This window comes from Zootoca vivipara, chromosome 14 (genome assembly GCF_965207765.1).
Source record: "Zootoca vivipara chromosome 14, rZooViv2.hap1.1, whole genome shotgun sequence".
NCBI classification, from domain to species: Eukaryota; Metazoa; Chordata; class Lepidosauria; order Squamata; family Lacertidae; genus Zootoca; species Zootoca vivipara.
This window is the reverse complement of record NC_142597.1, coordinates 23,322,999-23,343,824: the sequence shown is the minus strand read 5'-3', so window position 1 is coordinate 23,343,824 and position 20,826 is coordinate 23,322,999. Positions and strand designations below refer to the sequence as shown.

Sequence of the window (20,826 nt, the reverse complement as noted above, 5' to 3'; positions counted from 1 at the left end):
GGACATTATTCTTATTCTTATTTCAGAGGGTTTCCTGTAGAAGCTGCAGCCTATTTAAATAAATTTATGCAAAATGAGAAGATACAATCCTATGCCCTTATATGCATTTAATTGCTCCTTCTGGAGTCGATGCCCCTGCAGTGAGGCATTCTTTGTGGTTGTGGCTGAGGCTGTTGCAACCACTGCACTTGTCTGTGTGTACATACACACTCCTCCCCCATTTTACCCCCTTTTGGATACTTCTGCATACTTTGGAGATACACAGGATTTAACACACACATACATGTGCATGCATGTGTGTGTGTGCGCGCGCACACACACACAAAAAAACACTGGGGGGTGTTTTTTGGGGCGGGCAAAGTTGTTTGGTTTGTTTGTCTTTTTTGACCAAAGTTGTTGAACTTTTCTTTGGTTCTGCCCAAAAGTTGGTGATCTTTTTGGGCAAAATTGCAAAAAATAAATAAATGCTGTTTTGGAGCTATTTTTATGGATAATCAGCAAAAACTGCAATTATTATTATTATTATTATTTGCAGATTTCCACCTGGACACTGCTGCTGACTGCACTATTCCAGATATGTCTGCAAAATCCCGGACGTATGGCAACCCTAACAGATAAAATAAGAATGTGGCAAAGAGAGAAAGCAGCTGAAGAGTGAGCAGGCACATAGAAAAAGGGAGAGGTTGAAAGAAAGAAAAAAGCAACGGTGCTTGACTGGGGAATTTATAGCAACATTTTGCTCTGCTTATTCTCATTTATTTGTGTACATGAATGTAACAGGTATTGGGCCTCCTTGTGAAGAAAGTGATTCTGGCGCAATTCTCACAAGTTGGCAAATTTGGACTAAATAGCCAGTCTATTCCAACATTTACACTAAACAAAACCTTTTTTTATTAAGTATAAAAGGAAATGCTTTGTATTAATTCTACAAAAGTTCTGTTGTATTACACTTATGAGGCACCAGAGTAACTCTGCTGTATGTTACTTCCTTGCTCTAACGAGCCAAAGTGTGCCAAGCACAATGTCCCTTAAATAACATAATGATAATAGCTGAGGCTGTTGACGCAGCAAAATGTTGCCCATCTGTTATTCCCCATGACATCTAAAGCAATATCACTAAATAGCACAAAAGCACGGTCCATGCTCTGTTTAAATAAGAAGCTGGGTCTAAATTGTGCCAGGCAAGCCTGTGCATGTTGATTCAGAAGAAAGGTCAGTGATTGCAATGGGGCTTACACCCAGGTAAAACTGCATAGATCTGCAGTGTTAATTGCCTTCTAGATTGTAGATAAGAAAAGATTAAATAATTAATTCATCCCCCAGTTAAGGAATCACTGTACTGCATGTGCTTCGTGAATGCAAGGAGGCACACCCTGGAGCATGCAAAGTCTCAGAGTTTTCCAGTTTCAGAGCTAGATTATTATTATTATTATTAATTTGCAGAGACAGAACAGGTAATCTCTGAGGATGAGTATGTTAGGCTCTCAAGAATCTTTACTTTCTTATTTCCAGTAGGGTGCTTGCAATTCTCTTGTGGCACACTAGTATGCCTGAGTGCATAACTTTGACTTACCTTATTCAGGAAACGTTTTGTACCCTCCAACATTTCTCTGTTGAAAATAGGGACGTCCCATTCCACAATGATAATTTTACTATTTATACCCCATATATCTTACTGAGTTGCCCCAGGCACTCTGGGCAACTTTTAACATATATAAAAACATAATAAGACATTAAACTTTTTTTTTAAAAAAAACCTTCCCTATACAGGATTGCCTTCAGATGGCTCGGGGATCAGATAACTCCATACCCTCCAATATTTACCCAATGAAAATAAGACATCCTAAGGAAAAGTGGAACATTCCAGGATCAGATCAGAAACCAGGACGGCTTCTCTAAATCAGGGATGTCCATGGAAAATAGAGGTGCTTGGAGGGTCCGATGTTTTAAGATCTGGATTGATGATACTGCCATTTCCCCAACCATACTGAAGCTGCAATCACATTTGCATTTGCAGTTGAATTCACTTCTAAGCAGACCTGCAAAGGATTGCATCATAAATGTTTACAGGAGTTGTTAGGTACTAGTCTGGCAGCTTGCTCAAAGACATACACACATAATGACACTAATTATAATGCCAGTTTAGTTTAGGTTCAGTGACACAAAACTAGGTAAATGTTAGTTAAGAGATGCCCTACGAGCAAGATATTCTGATGATTGTGTTTTGCTTAACTGGAAAATTGACAACCAGCCTAGTCTGTAAATTGCCTGTGTTGTATATAATATTTGTTTTAAGATAACCAGCTAGCAGGATCAACTAAATTTTGCAGCTTGTGACCCACAATTATGGATCCCCAATGAGTCACACCTGACTTGGTTCCCAGAGCCCAAATGTGTGGTGCATGAACGGTGTATTGAATTGTTCATATTGACCCTTCCCTCAGTTCATAATATGGATCCTGTTAAAAATACTTGCTAGCCAGAGCTATAGGGGTAACAGTATATCTGAAGATATGTAAATATATGTAAACAACCCACAAAATTGTTCCTTCTATTCTCTTACTTGTTTATGAATGCATTAAAAAAATACAGGGACAGGAAATGGCAAAGAGTAACAGAGGAGTTGGGACTGCCCAGTAACATCAAAGCTAGGAATAGCTTCTGACCTGTGGCTGTAATTTGACAGCCTGAAAGAGATTTCTGAAGTGCTGCAGGTCAACTTCTGGGAAACAGCTGAGCTTTAAGTACTGTATTGCAAAACACACAGCCTAGCAACACAGGTAAGTACAAACACCATTGCACATTGCACACATACAAAAGAATAGTTAGAGAACTACTGTTCCTTCTTTCTCTTTTTACAGAGGATAATTTAAGTTTTGCTTTCTGGATACTTCCTAGGAACCCAGAACCCCAATTCCCTGTTTCTGGGGAGATGTTGAGTTTGCTTTCAGATGTACTAAACTGTTAATCCTCATGGAAATGCTCATGGACGACTTCACAGCTTTTCTCAAGGTATAGTGTTTTAAGACTGGTGCTTTAGTTTGCAGTTGCAGTGCTGTGGTTCTTATTAATTTACTACATACTTTCAAACCTGTATGTGAACTGCCCTGAAAGGAATTTGCCCTGAAAGTTATCTTAGAAATGCTGAAAATAAACCAAAATAATAGCCAGCAGTCCATCTCTCTTAGTGTCTTCTCACTGTATCCTACCTAACCCATACACCAAAAAGGTGATGTGCAGAATCCATTGGGGAGTTCTCTCCCAGAATACAGTTAGTTTTATTTATTTCTGTGGCACATTTGCAGGAAGCATTTGCAGTGGCTTGTGCCCATGATTTCTTTCCCCAGGAGACTGGAAAAGCAGTGATGATTACAACTGGCTTTGAAGGACTTGTAAAATGGTTGTTACAGGTTCATGAATGAGGATAGGTCTATAATGGTGATGACGGTGATGATGATGATGATATTTTTGGCAATGGAAGGGTTAACCCACTGGCACCTGGATGCATTCTGTATATCTGCCCAGAAGGTTCCTTCATAGTAAGTGACCAGGGCCGGATTTAGGTTTGATGAGGCCCTAATCTACTGAAGGTAATGGGGCCCTTTATATATCCAGCTGTCCTTTGTCAACAACAAATTGTTGTTGTTTTTGTGTTGAATACCTATATACTATATGGTACAGTGGTACCTTGGGTTACAAACGCTTCGTGTTACAAACTCCGCTAACCCAGAAGTAGTACCTTGGGTTACGAACTTTGCCCCAGGATGAGAACAGAAAACACGTGGCGGTGGTGTGGCGGCAGCAGGAGGCCCCATTAGCGAAAGTGCACAAGTGAACGGTTTTGGGTTAAGAACAGACCTCCAGAACTAAATAAGTACGTAACCCGAGGTACCACTGTAATTTAGGGACCTAATAGGTATCTAAAGCCATTTGCACATAACAAAATATGTATTTTATCAAAGTAATTGTTGAACTGAAATGCAATTAAGAAGAAGTATATTAACAGTGAAATACAATTAAGAAGAAGGGACACAGGTGGTGTTGTGGGTTAAACCACAGAGCCTAGGGCTTGCTGATCAGAAGGTCAGCGGTTTGAATCCCTGTGACGGGGTCCTGCCAACCTAGCATTTCGAAAGCACCTCATAGTGCAAGTAGATAAATAGGTACCGCTCCAAGCGGGAAGGTAAACGCCGTTTCCGTGTGCTGCTCTGGTTCGCCAGAAGCGGCTTAATCATGCTGGCCACATGACCTGGAAGCTGTATGCCAGCTCCCTCGGCTAATAAAGCGAGATGAGCGCCGCAACCCCAGAGTCGGTCACGACTGGACCTAATGGTCAGGGGTCCCCTTACCTTTACCTTACAATTAAGAAGACGTATATAAATAGTAAAATAATTATTAAGTTCTAACTTAAAATGATTTTTTTTTATTCATAACAAACTTAATAATGCAAACACACTGGCATTTGGCAATAACAAAAGTTCCTTCAGAAACACAATTTACAAAGACTCATAATTTTTGTGTGGCCCCCAAGACAGTGGGGCCCTAAGCTATAGCTTGTTTAGCTTATATGTAAATCCGGCACTGTAAGTGACCAATGTTCCTCTGTCTCACACAGATTCAGAGACTTCAGCCTTTGAAATTCACTTATAGAAAACCTTCAAAAGGTGAACATGAAAAATCCAAGTAAGTAATAAAACACTTTTCCTTTGCATTGAAAGTTATTGAATTGCTTTTCCACAACAAATTCTGAATGTTTTTGCATGTTGAATATTGCTTTGATATGATCAGACTAGGATTTTTATAAAATGACTCCCCCCCCATCTGAAAGGAATTGTTTTGCATAAATAATGTTCTGCAATGTGCCAGATGATGTTACATTCACAAACGGTGCAGTCTCTGAGTGTAGTCGGGGGGGGGGGTGCTGCCCCCCTAAATCAAGTAAATAAATAAGAATATTTACCAGTAACTATCTGACCAATCGCATCAAGGATAGCTTGGTTCTCCCCCGCCACCAAACAAAACTCCTACCCCCCCCCAACATAAATCCTGGCTAGGCCCATGGTGCAGTCCCTACACAGAAGTTAAGCCTCACTGAATTCAATGGGACGCACTCAGAGGCAAGCATTTATTGTTGTATGACAGCCTAAGTGAGGCAGCTAAGTGAATAATTGTTGGTGGCAATAATGTGGAACAGCAAATAAGCTATTAGCATGATAAATAAGAGAATAGAAAATAAAGGATGATTCCCCACCCAACAAAAACATAGGACTCACCTAATGAACCCTATCAGCAGAAGCCCTGTGCGAGAACTTCCACTTGTGCAACAGGACTTCCCTCCTCTTTTCTCCCCCACTGCCCCGAATTGGCTCGAGTGGGTGTGGGTGTGGAGAATGCCTCGAACAGCTTGCACGGAAAATGGGGATTGTTCCATCTGGCAAGCTGATACGCTTGTGCAGACATAATGTTTGTAATAGCACAACACTGAATGCCACCCATAACCAGGAGGCTATAGATGGTATTCAACCAAGTTTTATTCAGAGCAGATCCATTAAAATTAATGGGACTAATTTAGTCATGTTTATTAATTTCAGTGGGTCTGTGAGTAAAATGAGTAAATGCGAGTAATGTGAGTAAAATGTAATTGAATGCCAACCTATGCACACTGGGGTATATACAACTATTACAAGAATAAAAAAACTTTTAATGTATCAATAAAAACCAAAGTATATTGGAAAATAAGCAGTAACTGTCCAGATACTTTGTCATTCGTAAAGATTACAAATACAAAATCTTGCACTTTTAACTGAAGCAGTTAATGAATGTTAATGTACAAGTATGGCTCAACTGCTGAATTATCCAATTAATTCTGAGATTATGGCATTGCGTTTTAGAAGATGTTAATAATGCTTGCTGACCAGGGCTGTGTTGATTAGTTCATCTCACCCATTAATTGTGCAGGAGCTTTGCACAGAGAGGCACAAACTGTTTATTGTCTTTCATAGCTCTCTGGATCAAGGCCAGTCTTTTCCCAGGGTTCTCAGACAAGAGCCCCTGTCAGACACGGAGAACTTTACTCACTCGTTGTCATTAGACCCATTCTTGGCAAAAGCAACAAGAGATACGTCTACTGATGTGGTCAAAAGCACAGTGAAGGACTTTGTCGCTGACTACCTCAACAGGGCTGCTATTTTCAATAGCATGGATGAAATAGTGACTGAAGTGGCACATGCAGCTTTGCCAAAACTAGTGAGTAATATACTGGCCACCTCTCTCCCACCTCTCCTCCTTTCTGCCCCCCGTGCAAAAGGAAATAAGTGCAGAATTTTTCTCTGATGGTACTGTATATGCTCTTTTACTGCTGGCTCAGATCCAAGAGGCACAGCAAGAATTGGACCAGGAGGAACTGCTGGATGGGATCATCTTGTGTGTTGTTGAGGAGGAAGCCAAGGCCTTAGTTGAGACTGTCCTTGATGAATATCACGCTGAAATGTTTAAACTGCAGAAGGGAGAGGTAAGCCTAGAACTTGTGCTCTAAGAATTTAAGAAGTACCTTGTCGGCTCAGAGCAAAGGTCTGTGTATTCCACCATCCTGTTTCTTACCTTTGGGAAGCCAGAAACAGTATATGAAGACAACTGGTGCCCTCTAGTTTGTCTTCAGCCTTCTGAAAGTTACACTGCATGGAACATGGATTGTCCATTTTGCAGTCATGGATAATAATAATTTATTGATCTCCATTAATTTAATCATAAGCGATTACAATTATATAATAACTAGTGGTTTTCAGCCTGTTCAATAACGGGCGCTAGAATCCTGGGGTTCGGAGAAGCGCTTGCACAGCGCTTCTCCGAACCCTGGGACCTGTCCTTGCTGTCGGTGGCAGGGGGACAGGAACGGAGGAGGAGAAAGCGCTGCTTTCTCCTCCTCCGTTTCTCTCCCGCAGCCGCCGACAGGAAGCAGACATCCCAGGGTTCGGCGAAGCGCTTGCGCAGCGCTTCTCCGAACCCTGGGACCTGTCCTTGCTGTCGGCGGCAGGGGGACAGGAACGGAGGAGGAGAAAGCGCTGCTTTCTCCTCCTCCGTTTCTCTCCCGCAGCCGCCGACAGGAAGCAGACATCCCAGGGTTCGGTGAAGCGCTTGCGCAGCGCTTCTCCGAACCCTGGGACCTGTCCTTGCTGTCGGCGGCAGGGGGACAGGAACGGAGGAGGAGAAAGCGCTGCTTTCTCCTCCTCCGTTTCTCTCCCGCAGTCGCCGACAGGAAGCAGACATCCCAGGGTTCGGCGAAGCGCTTGCGCAGCGCTTCTTCGAACCCTGGGACCTGTCCTTGCTGTCGGCGGCAGGGGGACAGGAACGGAGGAGGAGAAAGCGCTGCTTTCTCCTCCTCCGTTTCTCTCCCACAGTCGCCGACAGGAAGCAGACATCCCAGGGTTCGGAGAAGCGCTTGCGCAGCGCTTCTCCGAACCCTGGGACCCGTCCTTGCTGTCGGCGGCAGGGGGACAGGAACGGAGGAGGAGAAAGCAGCGCTTTCTCCTCCTTCCTTCCTCTCCCCCAGCCGCCGACAGGAAGGACGCGCGCACTCTCCCCCCCGCCTCCTCCAACCGCCGCTCCTCACGGCCAGGGAGGGTTGCGAGGAGGCCTTTGCCGGCCTCCACCCTCGCTTCCCTGACGTGCCCTGCAGTGAGGCGGTGTCCGGCGGGAGCGGCGGTTGGAGGAGGCAGAGTGGGGGGGAGAGTGCGCGCGCGCAGTCTCTGCTGTCCAATCCCTGTATCCCTGGGGCACATGCGCAGTGACCCAGGGACACACGGGACAACTGGACGCAGGGACAACTTGGACATTATTATATAGGACTAGTGGTTTTCAGCCCGTTCAATAACGGGCGCTAGAATCCTGGGGTTCGGAGAAGCGCTTGCACAGCGCTTCTCCGAACCCTGGGACCTGTCCTTGCTGTCGGTGGCAGGGGGACAGGAACGGAGGAGGAGAAAGCGCTGCTTTCTCCTCCTCCGTTTCTCTCCCGCAGCCGCCGACAGGAAGCAGACATCCCAGGGTTCGGCGAAGCGCTTGCGCAGCGCTTCGCCGAACCCTGGGACCTGTCCTTGCTGTCGGCGGCAGGGGGACAGGAACGGAGGAGGAGAAAGCGCTGCTTTCTCCTCCTCCGTTTCTCTCCCGCAGCCGCCGACAGGAAGCAGACATCCCAGGGTTCGGCGAAGCGCTTGCGCAGCGCTTCTCCGAACCCTGGGACCTGTCCTTGCTGTCGGCGGCAGGGGGACAGGAACGGAGGAGGAGAAAGCGCTGCTTTCTCCTCCTCCGTTTCTCTCCCGCAGTCGCCGACAGGAAGCAGACATCCCAGGGTTCGGCGAAGCGCTTGCGCAGCGCTTCTTCGAACCCTGGGACCTGTCCTTGCTGTCGGCGGCAGGGGGACAGGAACGGAGGAGGAGAAAGCGCTGCTTTCTCCTCCTCCGTTTCTCTCCCGCAGTCGCCGACAGGAAGCAGACATCCCAGGGTTCGGAGAAGCGCTTGCGCAGCGCTTCTCCGAACCCTGGGACCCGTCCTTGCTGTCGGCGGCAGGGGGACAGGAACGGAGGAGGAGAAAGCAGCGCTTTCTCCTCCTTCCTTCCTCTCCCCCAGCCGCCGACAGGAAGGACGCGCGCACTCTCCCCCCCGCCTCCTCCAACCGCCGCTCCTCACGGCCAGGGAGGGTTGCGAGGAGGCCTTTGCCGGCCTCCACCCTCGCTTCCCTGACGTGCCCTGCAGTGAGGCGGTGTCCGGCGGGAGCGGCGGTTGGAGGAGGCAGAGTGGGGGGGAGAGTGCGCGCGCGCAGTCTCTGCTGTCCAATCCCTGTATCCCTGGGGCACATGCGCAGTGACCCAGGGACACACGGGACAACTGGACGCAGGGACAACTTGGATGGCCAAACTATTCTATCAGTTAAGCTAGCTGAACTTAAGAGAAACCATGAAATAGATAACTGGAACTTTTTATATTTTTTGATGCTATTAAACTATTGGGGGTCTACCGTATATTCTAGATTATATTTTAAATATTTGTATACCACTTAGTACTTAAGACAAGCTGTTTATAAAACAACAATATGTATATATATTGCAAACAGTGACTTTGAGAAGCTATGTTGCAATAGAAAACAGAACTACTGTACTATGTAATTAAAATAATAATGCCTCAAAAGACAAAAACATAGTAGCTCCCAATATTGCCAGCCACCACAGCTGTAACATGTGGGAGTTCAAAATATCTGGAGGGCACCAGCTTGGTGAAGGCTGCGGTATGGTATAGTGGTTAGACTAGGACCTATGAGATCCAGGTTCAAATCCCTACTCAGCCATCTAACTCACTTGGTAACCTTGAACCAGTTATGATCTCTCAGTTTAACCTACATCACAGGAGCATGGTGAGAATAAAATGGGGACGAGGAAGAAATCCATTTACACAGCCTTAGGCACCCTGGAGGAAGGGTGAGCTAATGTATCAGAAGGTATAATAAAGTAAGTTGGGGGAGGGCAGAAGTTTCGGTCTCTGTGACAAAGCCCAGGATGCTCAGACTTGCCATTCAAAGAGTAAATTTAGCAAGTGACTCCTGGTGGTTTTCTGAATATGCACAGTCCCCTTCACCCGCCATTGAGCTTTTTCTCCTTCCACTGCCATTTTCAAATTCTATATTAATTGCCATTAATAAAATGAACTTCATTACTTCTAATCATCCCACAAGAGCAGTGAGGGTTGCAGGCGCCCTCCACTTGATGCACTGAAATGAGTTTGCCTCTCTAACCACCACTCTGCACTGTCTGTTCAGTGCCATTTCTCTTTGAGATTCATCTCACTATTAAGGCACACCATTCAGCCTGGACTCTGTCCTTCACATTCTAATTACTTGGAGAAAGAAAGAAAGAAAGAAGATTGCTGTTATAGTCAGACACAATGCAGAGACCTGTCTTCATTTATTTGCATATCAGGCAGGAAGGCGTCAACCTCCCCTCTTCTGCCAAGGTAATCTCCACAAACAAGCATCTCTGCATGTACGTCAGCGAGGAGCTACACAAAATCACAATGCACTCTTCCTTATTAGAAACCAAATCCATTACAATGCATGCCAGGTTCCCTGCAACACGACAGGGTGTAATCTATAAATCATATGCCACAAGTATTTATGCTGCCTGTCAGTTCTTATCCTTTAGTACCCAAGCAAAGCATTTTTCCTTTCACTGATTCTCAGCATCAAAGTGGCATTTTAAGACCTTTTTTTGAAAAACAACAGCAACCATGAAGCATATCAAAACTCACCCTTTGGCCAGGCAGAGGTGTGAAGGTGAGGCATATTTCATAGCCACCCTACTCAAGATATGAACCTGGCATCAGGAAAACTCTGATTTTGTCCTGGAATACATTATTATTAACTAAGGGCTTATCCATACTTTCCAGGCACAGGTCAGTGTTTTAACGCTCTGTGTTTGAGCATTTTTTTTGGGGGGGTCGCAAGTTTTCCTCATGAAAACATGCTCTTCAAAGCTGAATTGGAGCAAACACCAATTTGGGTTTTCTACAGATTGCTGTTTGCTCTGAGTGAGCTTTAAAGAGCAGGTTTTCGTGGGGACAGCTCCAGAGTAAAAAATAAAGGGCACTTGGACATGGAGCTTTAAATCATGGACAGTGCCTGGAAAGAGCGGAGGAAAGGTAGGCGTGGATAAGCCTTATCTATAAAATCTAAATATAGTGTTTCCACATAGCTTAGATTGGGGGTGGGGAACTCTCCAGATTTTGCTGGATTCTAACTCCCAACATTCCCTACCACCATGGCCATTTTTGAGAGATTATGTGAATTCCAGTTCAACCAAATTTGGAAGGCCAGAGTCCCCCCAACCTTGGCTTAGGTGGTGTTCAAAAGGAGTTCAGGCTGGTTTTCTCACCCCAACTGTCCTTACTAACCATCGTCGAGGGCTTGAATACTGATATAAAATCTAAAGACTTAGTGATCGTATCACTGTTGGTTGTCCAGTTGTCCACAGTTGTCCACAGTGCATACAAGGAAAGCTTTCAAGGACTGTAGATTTATGCTACAAGAATGTCTAGTCCTTGCTGAGAAAACACGTAACTTGAAAGCAATAAAAGGAAAAGCAGACAAATTCAATGCAGTGTGGGGGCCATTTATTTCATACACTAACAAACTGAACTTAAAAACAGACTTCCAAGGACATCTTTGCAGGTCTGGATGTCATGAGCAGGACAGACTGAATATACGCCCTCTGGACACAAGATCTTGTTATGAACTGAATGATTTATAAGCAGCCCCCGAGTCGTTGTGTTTTGTATATTTGGATTCTCCATATGGATAGATGAGAATAGTTTTGTTATGTATTACCTGATATTTGCTTTTGGTGGTGGTGGTGGTGGTGGTGTCCAGTTATGTGATTTTATATCTGTTATTCAAATAGCCAAGAAAAATATTGGAAGAAAAAAGAGTTAAGGTAAATTGATGAAAGATAATAAGTATTCCGATGAATATTAGTCATGATAGCTAGATGGACTAGCCATGTTCAGAAGTCATAGAATCATAGAATCATAGAGTTGGAAGAGACCACAAGGGCCATCCAGTCCAGCCCCCTGCCAAGCAGGAAACACCATCAAAGCAGTTTGTACTTATTTGGGTGCAAATAACAGGGGAAAGGTGTTGCCCTCATACCTTATTTGGAGGTTTCCCAGAGGCATGTCGTTGGTCAGACTGGGAAACAAAGTGCTAGGTAAGAAAGGCTTTTGATCTTATCCAGGAGGGCTGTACTTGTGTTATTACAAGTTAACAATTTAGTACAATTGACTTCACTTGAATATTTTGGTTTTTTGGAATATGTTAGGAAGGTTGTGGCAAAAATAAAAGGTCAAGTAAAAGCAAGAAACACACAGCAGCAGTATAAGCAGGTAGGAATAAAATAATTAGGAAGCAACTACTGAAGAAGGGGGTATCCTGACTCTTGAAACTTAACACAAGTTTTTTTGTTGACTCCTTAGACTGCAACAGAAATTGCTTGCGATACCTCACACTTCTTCACAAAACTGGAAGGTCTAATGAAACTTGTGCTTTTTTAAAGAAAGAAATCACACTTTGTGACATTTTTCAAGTTCAGTGCTGCTTGGCACAATCCTGATTAAGGAAATCAGCAGTGCAGCCTCCGGGGACAATCTTTCTCTGACCCTAAGGTCACCATACTTGAGGACAAAAAGGCTTTGGGGGATGGATAAAACACGAGGCTGTTGAATTAAAGCGCATTAACAATTTGACCCTGCACTATATGATCTGCCATGGATCATTATCTCTTAAAATGTCAGAATATTTATACACTTTTAGATTGTCCATGAGAGGTAAGCCGAATAATTCCAAATCTGTCATGCACTTGAAGAAATTGGTTGTAATGCAGCAAGTTAAGTATGTGTAACCATCACAGTTAAATGCCATGTCGCAGTTCAGTGTCTCATTAATACTAAAATACTTGTCATTCCCATTGATCTTGGTTGGATTTAGAGGCATCCAGTTTTTGCTGTATTGAACCTCTTGTTCTGAACTTTAGCTGGACACTGCTGCCACTTCCACAGGGGAATTGGTCTACCCCTTCAGTAGGCTGTGCTGCATGTAGAGTTTGGGAATATATGTCCTTTCATTAATTCTCAGGAAGCAGGTGTATTATTTATTAATAAGATTTCTTGCCCACATTTCACTATAAGGTCCTAGGGCAGATTACAATAATATCATATTCGAGTATAAAAAGATAAAACTGTTACAAGAATAAGAACAAATAATTTCCCCCCCATTATTGCTCTTTTTAAAAAGAGAGGAAAACCGCTTCTGAAAGCATTGAAACCAGGCTGGGTAGACTGAGCTTGTTTTGTTTGCACACCTATAAGGGCAGCCACTGGAACTCTCCTTGAGCACAATGAGAAACCTTACGAAGCAGCTCCTAAAGAATGTTTTCTTTTTTCTTTTAGAAATGTAATGGGGGTGTCTGTTTCTGTCTCCTCACCTCCCAGGTTGCTGTGTTTGCTGCTAAACAACTTATTGATATATTTCTCCTGGAGCGTGTGATAGGGAAGATGAGTTTGCAGGGCCCAAGGTTTTCTGGGAAGGAGCACTCAAGCGCGATTTTAGATAGTGAGTATTGAACGGCTGGGGAGGGAGGAGAATGCCTGTAACTTTGGGGAAAGCCATAATATCTTGGATTTATTTAACACTGGGGATCTAAGAAGCCTTTTGCAAACACTAAAGGGCTGGCGGAGATGTGAGCTTTGATTACATTTCCAAGGAAGGTTACCGTGGAATGAACAATGCTTGTTGGGCTTAAATATGACGGATACTAGGCATACCTACACTGCAGATTTAAAGTACCCTTAATATTCAGATGGTCTGGTGCATCTGCCACCGAGTGCAGGAGTCAGCCTTTGCATGTTACAACAAATGAGTAGAAGCATGGCAAAAGTGGAATCCTGTAAGCAGCAGCTTCTGCATGCCACTCACTGACCATGATCTGGGAGTCAGACGGAACTGAACATTCATCCTCAGACATTTTTCCTAAAACAAAATTCACAGATTTTTTTTCGGGGGCGGGGGGGGGGGTTAATAGATAAAATATCTGCAATATATTCAGTAAACAGCATTTTGGCAAGGCCACTATAAATTCTCAAAGAGGCTCTACACATTCATAAATTGTTGTAGCTCACTGGCAGCCAGTGCAATGCTTTCAGGTCCGGTGGTAACACATAGTCACATTGGGCTGCTCCCCTTACCAACGTAGCAGATGGACCATCTTCAAGGGCAGCCCTACATAGCGCATCACAGTAGACCAAACAAGAAGTCACCAGAGCATGGACAACTGGCCAGTCTATCCCAGTGCAGGAATGGCTATAGTTACCTATAGTGCTACACTCATACACAGTGCTATTTTTCTAAAAAAAGGAGGTGCTGGAACTCACTATGAACACCTCCCTTGTTCTCTTATAATGGCAATGGCTTCCACCCAGGAGGTGCCAGAACTGAGTTCCTGTGAGTTCTGGTTGAAAAAAAGCCCTGCCCATACGGCTGTAGTGTCCTACCAACATTTCTCGAGTGGGTATCAATTATCCCTCAAGAAAATCATTGCACTCCAGTTTTATGCGGATATAGCCACATTGCTGTTATGGCTGATTTTTCTAGGGGCAGGAAGGATACAGTGCTATTTGGTGGGGGGAAAGCTAGATCAGGACCTGTTACGGCAGGGCAGGGGCTTGATTGGAATCCTGATTAGAATTGCCTTCTCCACAACTGTTATTTGCCTTGGGAGCAAAGGGCCCATTGGCACCGTGATAATTCCTCTCACATTGCAAAAACAAGCACTCAGGTGAGGAGGGATTCCAACTGGGAAAATGGCAATTTCAGGTTTGTTTGTTTTTAATCTATGGCCTTTTAAACTGTGTGTTACTAGTAACTTTGTTACTGTGCTGTGTATTTGTGTGTTTTTCTATTGTAAACTGCCCTGTGATCCTCGGATGAAGAGCGGTGTAGATATTTAATTAATAAATAATAATAAATATAAAAAAGAGAGAATTCTAAGCTCACCAGGGCAAACTGCATGACAAATGCCATGTCCAGTTTGGCCCTCGATCTTCCCTGCCTACCTTTTTCTTTCTAGATTTTATGTTCGATATTCTCCTTAAGCAGTTATTTAGCATTCAGCAGCAGCAGCAGCGAGTTACCTCTGAAAACATCCCCCTGGGAGATTTCCATCTGAAAGCTTTTACCGAGGTGGTAAGTAGGCTCATATTTTAAAATGTTGATTGTTTTGGCTGCCTTTTATCTTTTCTGTACTGCAGTGTCCGGAGGAGCTTCACCCACCCTGCCTCTCCTCCACCTCTACCAGAGCAGGCTCAGAGCTAATTAAGGGGAATGGGTCGGATGTAACACACACACACACACACACACACAGAGAAAGAAAGATTAGTTGAGAACTACTTCATCACGTGCTGCTGGATTCCCCCTCCTTTTGCTAATCATAGAGATTATTGCTTCTCCTAATACCATATCTCTTTCCCTATTAAATATTCTGTTTAACCTTCACAGTGCTGAAGTTAAGTCAAATACTCCAGTGCAGTAGTTGTCCTAAGTGCCTCAACGGAGCATTTGCCCTAGGTACATAGTGGTAGTGGGCTCCTTACACTTACAGAACAGCAGCTTTGCATTCACAGTATCATATGTATCTGAGGTGGAGGATAAATGGAGGTATTTGCCTTCCACACACATAGGCTGGTACCGAATGCTGCTGTATGTATCGTAAGTAAAACTATAATTAAAAAAGGCTTCCTCAAGGCAAGTGTGGAAGTCCCATTTAAGTATGTGAAATTTACTTCCAAATGAATATGTAGCTCTTTCTCAATACTTCCTACCTACCTTTTACTGGGGGATGGAACTGATGAACAAAGAGGCCAAGTTCTGAGGTGGTATAATAGCCTGCAGAATGGGGTGTTGCATTGTTGATTGCGCCCTGTAAGTAGAAAACTAGCCCAACAGGGAACAGTCTGATCTAGGATCTTCCTTCCGTACACTACCTTTTCATTAAAAGTGAGCTTTTACACGGGAGGATGCAAAAGTGGCATTCCATACCAGTAGTTTGAAATGGTACACTACCTCTTCATTCTTTTTCATGTGTAAGCCAGGACAAAACTGGCTTACTCCCTATTGGCAGCTTGCCTCTCTGCAGCTAGATAAGGCCAAAGGCCCATCTAATCCAGCATCTTGTTCTCACGGTGGTCAGCTAGATGCTTGTGGGCAGCACCAGATTTAAGGTGGTACAGAAGGTTGCCATGCACAGGGCACTAGGCTGAGGGAGTGCAAAATTGAGAAGATCCATAATTGAGAAGATCCTTTTGGGGTGCAATTTTTTTTTGCTTTGCACAGGGCACCATATTATGAAAGATTACCAAAGTCTGCCCCTGCTGTGGGAAACTTGCAAGCGGGATTTGAGAGCAACAGAACTCTCCCAACCTCTGTCCCCAGCACCTGTTTTACAGAGACATACAGTACTGCCTTCAACGGTGGAGGCAGATCATAGCCTTATCCTCCAAGAATTTGTCTAATCCTCTTTAAAAGCTATCCAAGTTGGTGGCCATCACTACAGCTTGTGGTAGCAAATTCCAGTTTAACTATGCACCGTGTGAAGAAGTATTTTCTTTTGCCTGTCCTGAACTATCCTATCAGCCTTAGTGCACTTAAGCTAAAATGAGCTCCCCCTCTGCACTGTTAACCTAATTCTTTGTGTCCAGTTGTCACTGAATGCATAGACAAGTGTGCTCCTTCAGTTGTTCCGACAACCTTTTAAATATAATCTGTTTGCAACATTCTGACAGTCTGGTTGCAGATTGTAACAGTCTTGTAGTGCAGAAAACTAGAATTAAGCACTCGTCAGATAATTCCTAGGAGTTAAAGCACACATTCTCAGGGTCTCCACCCCTCAATTATTATTCTTTGTTTCCTTGCTGTATGAAACATAACTTCCATTATCCTCAGTAGATTCTTGCTTCTCTTTAGCCACACATCAAACATAGTGTTACCAGAAGGTGAATGGTGCAATTATTCTGGACCAAAGGCTGTTATATGATTTATTTTTAAGCCTTATGAAAATCGAAAAGTACAATTCTTAAGTCCTGAATATCAAAATCCTATAGCCACAGGAAGAATGCCTGTCCTGATATGTCCTTGAATGACCTTTCAAATGCCCATTGCCTCTGGAGGCACTTTGCCCTCCTAATTTGAAGGAAGTGGTGTTTTTCAAGAAGTCATTGTTGTTTATCTTTGTACACTCTGCAGATCAGATGGACTACTGACTCTCAAGGGTTGTATATCATTATTAGAGGGGAAAACATTGTGATGTGAAATCATTGCAAACCAGCAATTTGTAAACCAAATTTTCCAGCAGATGGCAGCAGAGTAAGCAAGTTTTAAATTCCTCTTTGTACTGCAAGGAGCCTTAAAAATAGATCTTAAAATGTGAAAGATTGGCAGGGCACATGGTTTGTGTTTCTCCAGGCTCTGGCACATTCTTTTGACTCTAATCTGATGGGATATTGCTCTGTCTCAAATTACTCATGTGGCGGACACTCCTTTTATTATGAAAACAGCAAGGTGGTTCACATCAAATCAGATCTCTCGTTTCATTAAAACAAAACAAACAAACAAACAAAAAAACCAGTGCATGAAACCTTTGTGCTGTAACCTCACTTGTGCAAAAACCTCAATTTAAAGAAAGTGTTCAGCTTGTTTCTTTCTCTGGATCAGCTACTGCCCTCACTTTTTCCTTTTCATCTAAATTTTTGGACCCTTCTTGTGTATTTCAGGCTTTAGATGTTATCTTGACAGAGCTGAATAAAGTGGTGGAGGAGGACATGGAAGATCTGCTGGAATATGAAAAGAAAGCTCAGGTATAAAGGAATCTGTGGCTCGGGGGTAGTTATAAGCATTTTGGGGGACAGACAACTATATCCATATTAATGTTCAAGGCATAAACAACAGAACGTAAGCACTAGAATTCTCTTAAATCAGATCATAGGTCCATTGTGTCTAGCATCCATTTTCTACACAGTGACCAGTCAGATTCTTCCAGGAGGAACATAAGCAGACCATGAGTGCAACAACTCTCTTTTGCCATTTGCCCCCACCCCTGGCAATTGCTGTTTTCAGGTAGAATGTCTCTGAATCTGAAGGTTCCATTTAGCTATCATGGTCAATACCAATTAACAGACTTATAAATACATTTGTCTAATCATTTGTTGCCCATCACTACATCTTGTGGCAATAGCTGCAAATTCCATTAGTTATTTCCATTAGTAACTAGTTAATTTTGCATTATGCAAAGGACCTTCCTTGTAGTGGTTTTTTTTTTTTACAGATTTTGCATTTAATTAGTTACATGTATTTCCCCATCCCCTATAAAAGTGTGTGATTCCATCTTAAGCTTCCTAAGCTCATGGTCATCACCACAAATTGTGGCAGGAAGCTTCATAAAATTAACTTATGTGTATAGAGACAGTCCAGTTCTTTGCTGTTCATATATGTGGGTGGAGTTTAAGTGCCTGTCATAGACCTGGAGCCGTTTAACCACCTTGGCTGTAGATACCAACTGTTTCCACAGTCTTAATTTCAGGAGCTTATCATGCCAAAGAGTCCAGCCACTGACATCTGATTGACTTGGGGCATTTGAGAGGTAGGACTACCCTTGATGAGGAAGCTTCACAGTGCACAGAGAGGCTAGATTGCCTGTGCAAGCCCCAGAATGTCACTCCCCACCACGGTATCTGAGTACATGGGCTGCTTATTGGAAGCTGCCTGGATTATCTCAATACGATTGACTCAAGGACATTCAACTCTTATTTTCTAAGTGTGTGCTTACCTTTGTTCCCTTGCATCAGGAAAGGGCAGAAGGCAAGACTCCTTATACCTGGCCCATCTGCCAACTCAGGGGCTCCATATGGCCTGCTCAATCACAGTGGGGCAGTGTTGGAATTGTTATTCCTTTCTGTGTCTGAATAATCCTTTGAGGCCTGAGCATAGGCTGTCTGAAGTGGCTTTCTGGGTTGCCAATGCTTGCTAGCCAAAATAGCTGTGTTCCACTGCCTCTCTCAGAGGCAGTATGCCTCTGAACACCTTTTGATGGGTATCACAGGTGGGTGGGATGCAGTTGCATTCAGGTTGTGCTTGTGGACTTCCCAAAGGCATCCAGCTGACTGTGAGAACAGGATGCTAGATTAGATGGACCATTGGACTGATCCAAAACTCTTCTCATGTTCTTACATCAGCTTTGGGCTATTCATTTTTTTAAGCCCTGTACTAAGTATGCCAAGTTTAATGCAGATGCCCCCTTCTGCAGATGGCTGGAGGCATTTTGTTCTACTGAACCTAGTCCAATGTACCTATTAAAACTAGGATTTGCACTATTAACAGAATATCTCTCCCTTAACAAGAATGATATTCTGCTCTCACAGAGGAGCTTGCTACATAATTGACTGAGGTACATGTTTAACTCATTCTCTATGATATATTTCATTTAAAGGGTATTTAACAGAAACAGAAGAGAGGAAAAGAGCACCTGGATAATGTAAGGCTTTTTGATACGCTTATGTTTCATTTCAGAGTAATATATGTGAGTGTAACACTATTTTATATTTATCTTGATTTCCCATGTGATGCAATAACAAACAGGAAATGAGCATATCTGAACACAAAGTTTTATTAAGAATAAACCATGTTTAAATTATTTGGCTGAATGTATAACAAAAAGGGACAGAGTTTGAATTGGGATGGGGGGGAGGGGATGGGGGGGGGAAGACATCCCAGCTGTCCAGAGCTCTCTTGTGAGCTATTTACTGAATTCAGTGATAACATGTGAGCATAATTAAAGGGATAGGATCTCAGGCTGAAACACTAGAACAGGCATCCCCAAACTTTGGCCCTCCAGATGTTTTGGCCTACAACTCCCATGATCTCTAGCTAACAGGACCAGTGGTCGGGGAAGATGGAAATTGTAGTCCAAAACATCTGGAGAGCTGAAGTTTGGGGGTGCCTGCACTAGAAGCTGTTATCAATCCTTGCCTCTTTAAATGTCATGGCTTCTCCAGGAATCCTGGGAATTGCAGTTTGATGAGGTGTTGAGAATTCTCTCCTAGAGAATTTAAACTGGATGTGTGAGTGGCAACGATGGCAGCTGCAACAGAAACTGGGATGGCTTCCCACATGCCAACCACTCTATGGTGACATTTTCAAGGTACCTGTAGATTGCCCCCATCTATTGATTATCCTAGCCCTGCTGTGTGAATGGAGAGCTTCAATTGGATGTTTTATGAAGAAATTAACAATGGTTAATTTCTCTTGTGCATGCAAGACTCACAGCAACCACATAAAAAAAGAAAATGAACAAACAAATGGCTAGAGCCTGAACTAAATCACAATGATGGAGGGCCTCCAAAGTAGGAGCCTACAGGATTTCATAGATTTCAGGGCACCAATTCCATGACTACCTACAGTCCATTTTCCTTTTCTTCCAAGATCAAGTAGGAATCAAAGAGGCAAAATACTTTCCTCCAAAATTTAAACAGGAAGAGAGAGTGGGGATTGTCCTAAAAAATGAAGACAAAGAGGGAGAAACACAGTTGACTATTTGCTACGCATCATGTTGGACACATCCCTGATGTTTAGAAGAGTGCAGTGCCCTGTTAATTTTTTCCAGCTTTCTTTAAGTTTAAGACCATTAAAAGCAGGCCAACAACTCCAGTGCAGCAATGGACAAGTGTTGTCGTAGATGGCGATGACTGTCATCAGTGCAGGTCGCAGGTTTAGGGTTGCATGCGCGTATCCTACAGGGACTTGGAAGGGTTAAAGTAAATTACAGTACTTTAAGTAGAAGCTGCAGGTTAATTATTATGTTGGAATCAATTTACAGAGAATGCACCATAATGATAGCTGGGTAACAATGAGGGGAAGCAGCCTGGCTTGAGGTCCACTTGATGAGCTGGTTGCTATAGAGAGAAGAAGAAGAAGAGAAAGAACTGATGAGCCGCATTTTAAAGAAGCAGAGCCTGCATTTCTTGCACTGGTTTTGATTTTCTTAGTAACCCCTGGATACAGCTACCGGTAGTGAGATCTTGATGGTACAATAAATTATACTGTGGCTGCAAATATATAATCAATTAAATCAGTTAGATTAATTGATTTAAAATACTTTTAAACAAGTACCTCCCAATTAATCAGGGAACAATTTTAAGAGTTGTTTTTTTATTAAAAAACCAACAACTTGAGGGCTTATAAAAACT

The 20,826-nt window shown here is 43.4% G+C and overlaps 2 protein-coding genes across 2 annotated transcripts in view; one reads left to right on the top strand and one right to left on the bottom strand.

Annotated features, from left to right (window-relative positions):
- Nucleotides 1–2,788: 2,788 nt before the first annotated feature.
- Nucleotides 2,789–19,274, top strand: LOC118096952 (uncharacterized). Its single transcript, XM_035139409.3, has 8 exons — nucleotides 2,789–3,012; nucleotides 4,616–4,683; nucleotides 6,003–6,246; nucleotides 6,368–6,511; nucleotides 13,027–13,147; nucleotides 14,661–14,776; nucleotides 17,359–17,442; nucleotides 19,071–19,274. The coding sequence occupies exons 1-8, from the start codon at nucleotides 2,974–2,976 to the stop codon at nucleotides 19,077–19,079; spliced, it is 825 nt and encodes a 274-aa protein (XP_034995300.2). The 5' UTR covers nucleotides 2,789–2,973; the 3' UTR covers nucleotides 19,080–19,274.
- Nucleotides 19,230–20,826, bottom strand: part of TECTA (tectorin alpha) — a 71,286-nt gene continuing 69,689 nt past the window's right edge. The window contains exon 22 of the mRNA XM_060268588.2: nucleotides 19,230–20,532. Within this exon, the coding sequence (XP_060124571.2) occupies nucleotides 20,435–20,532 (98 nt within the window). The 3' untranslated portion in view covers nucleotides 19,230–20,434. The remainder of the gene's footprint in view (nucleotides 20,533–20,826) is intronic.

Coding starts and splice junctions, on each gene's coding strand:
- LOC118096952 (XM_035139409.3), top strand. CDS start 2,974: ATGGAAATGCTCATGGACGACTTCACAGCTTTTCTCAAG. Junction 4,684..6,002: donor GGTGAACATGAAAAATCCAA/GTAAGTAATAAA, acceptor TGTCTTTCATAG/CTCTCTGGATCAAGGCCAGT. Junction 14,777..17,358: donor TGAAAGCTTTTACCGAGGTG/GTAAGTAGGCTC, acceptor TGTGTATTTCAG/GCTTTAGATGTTATCTTGAC.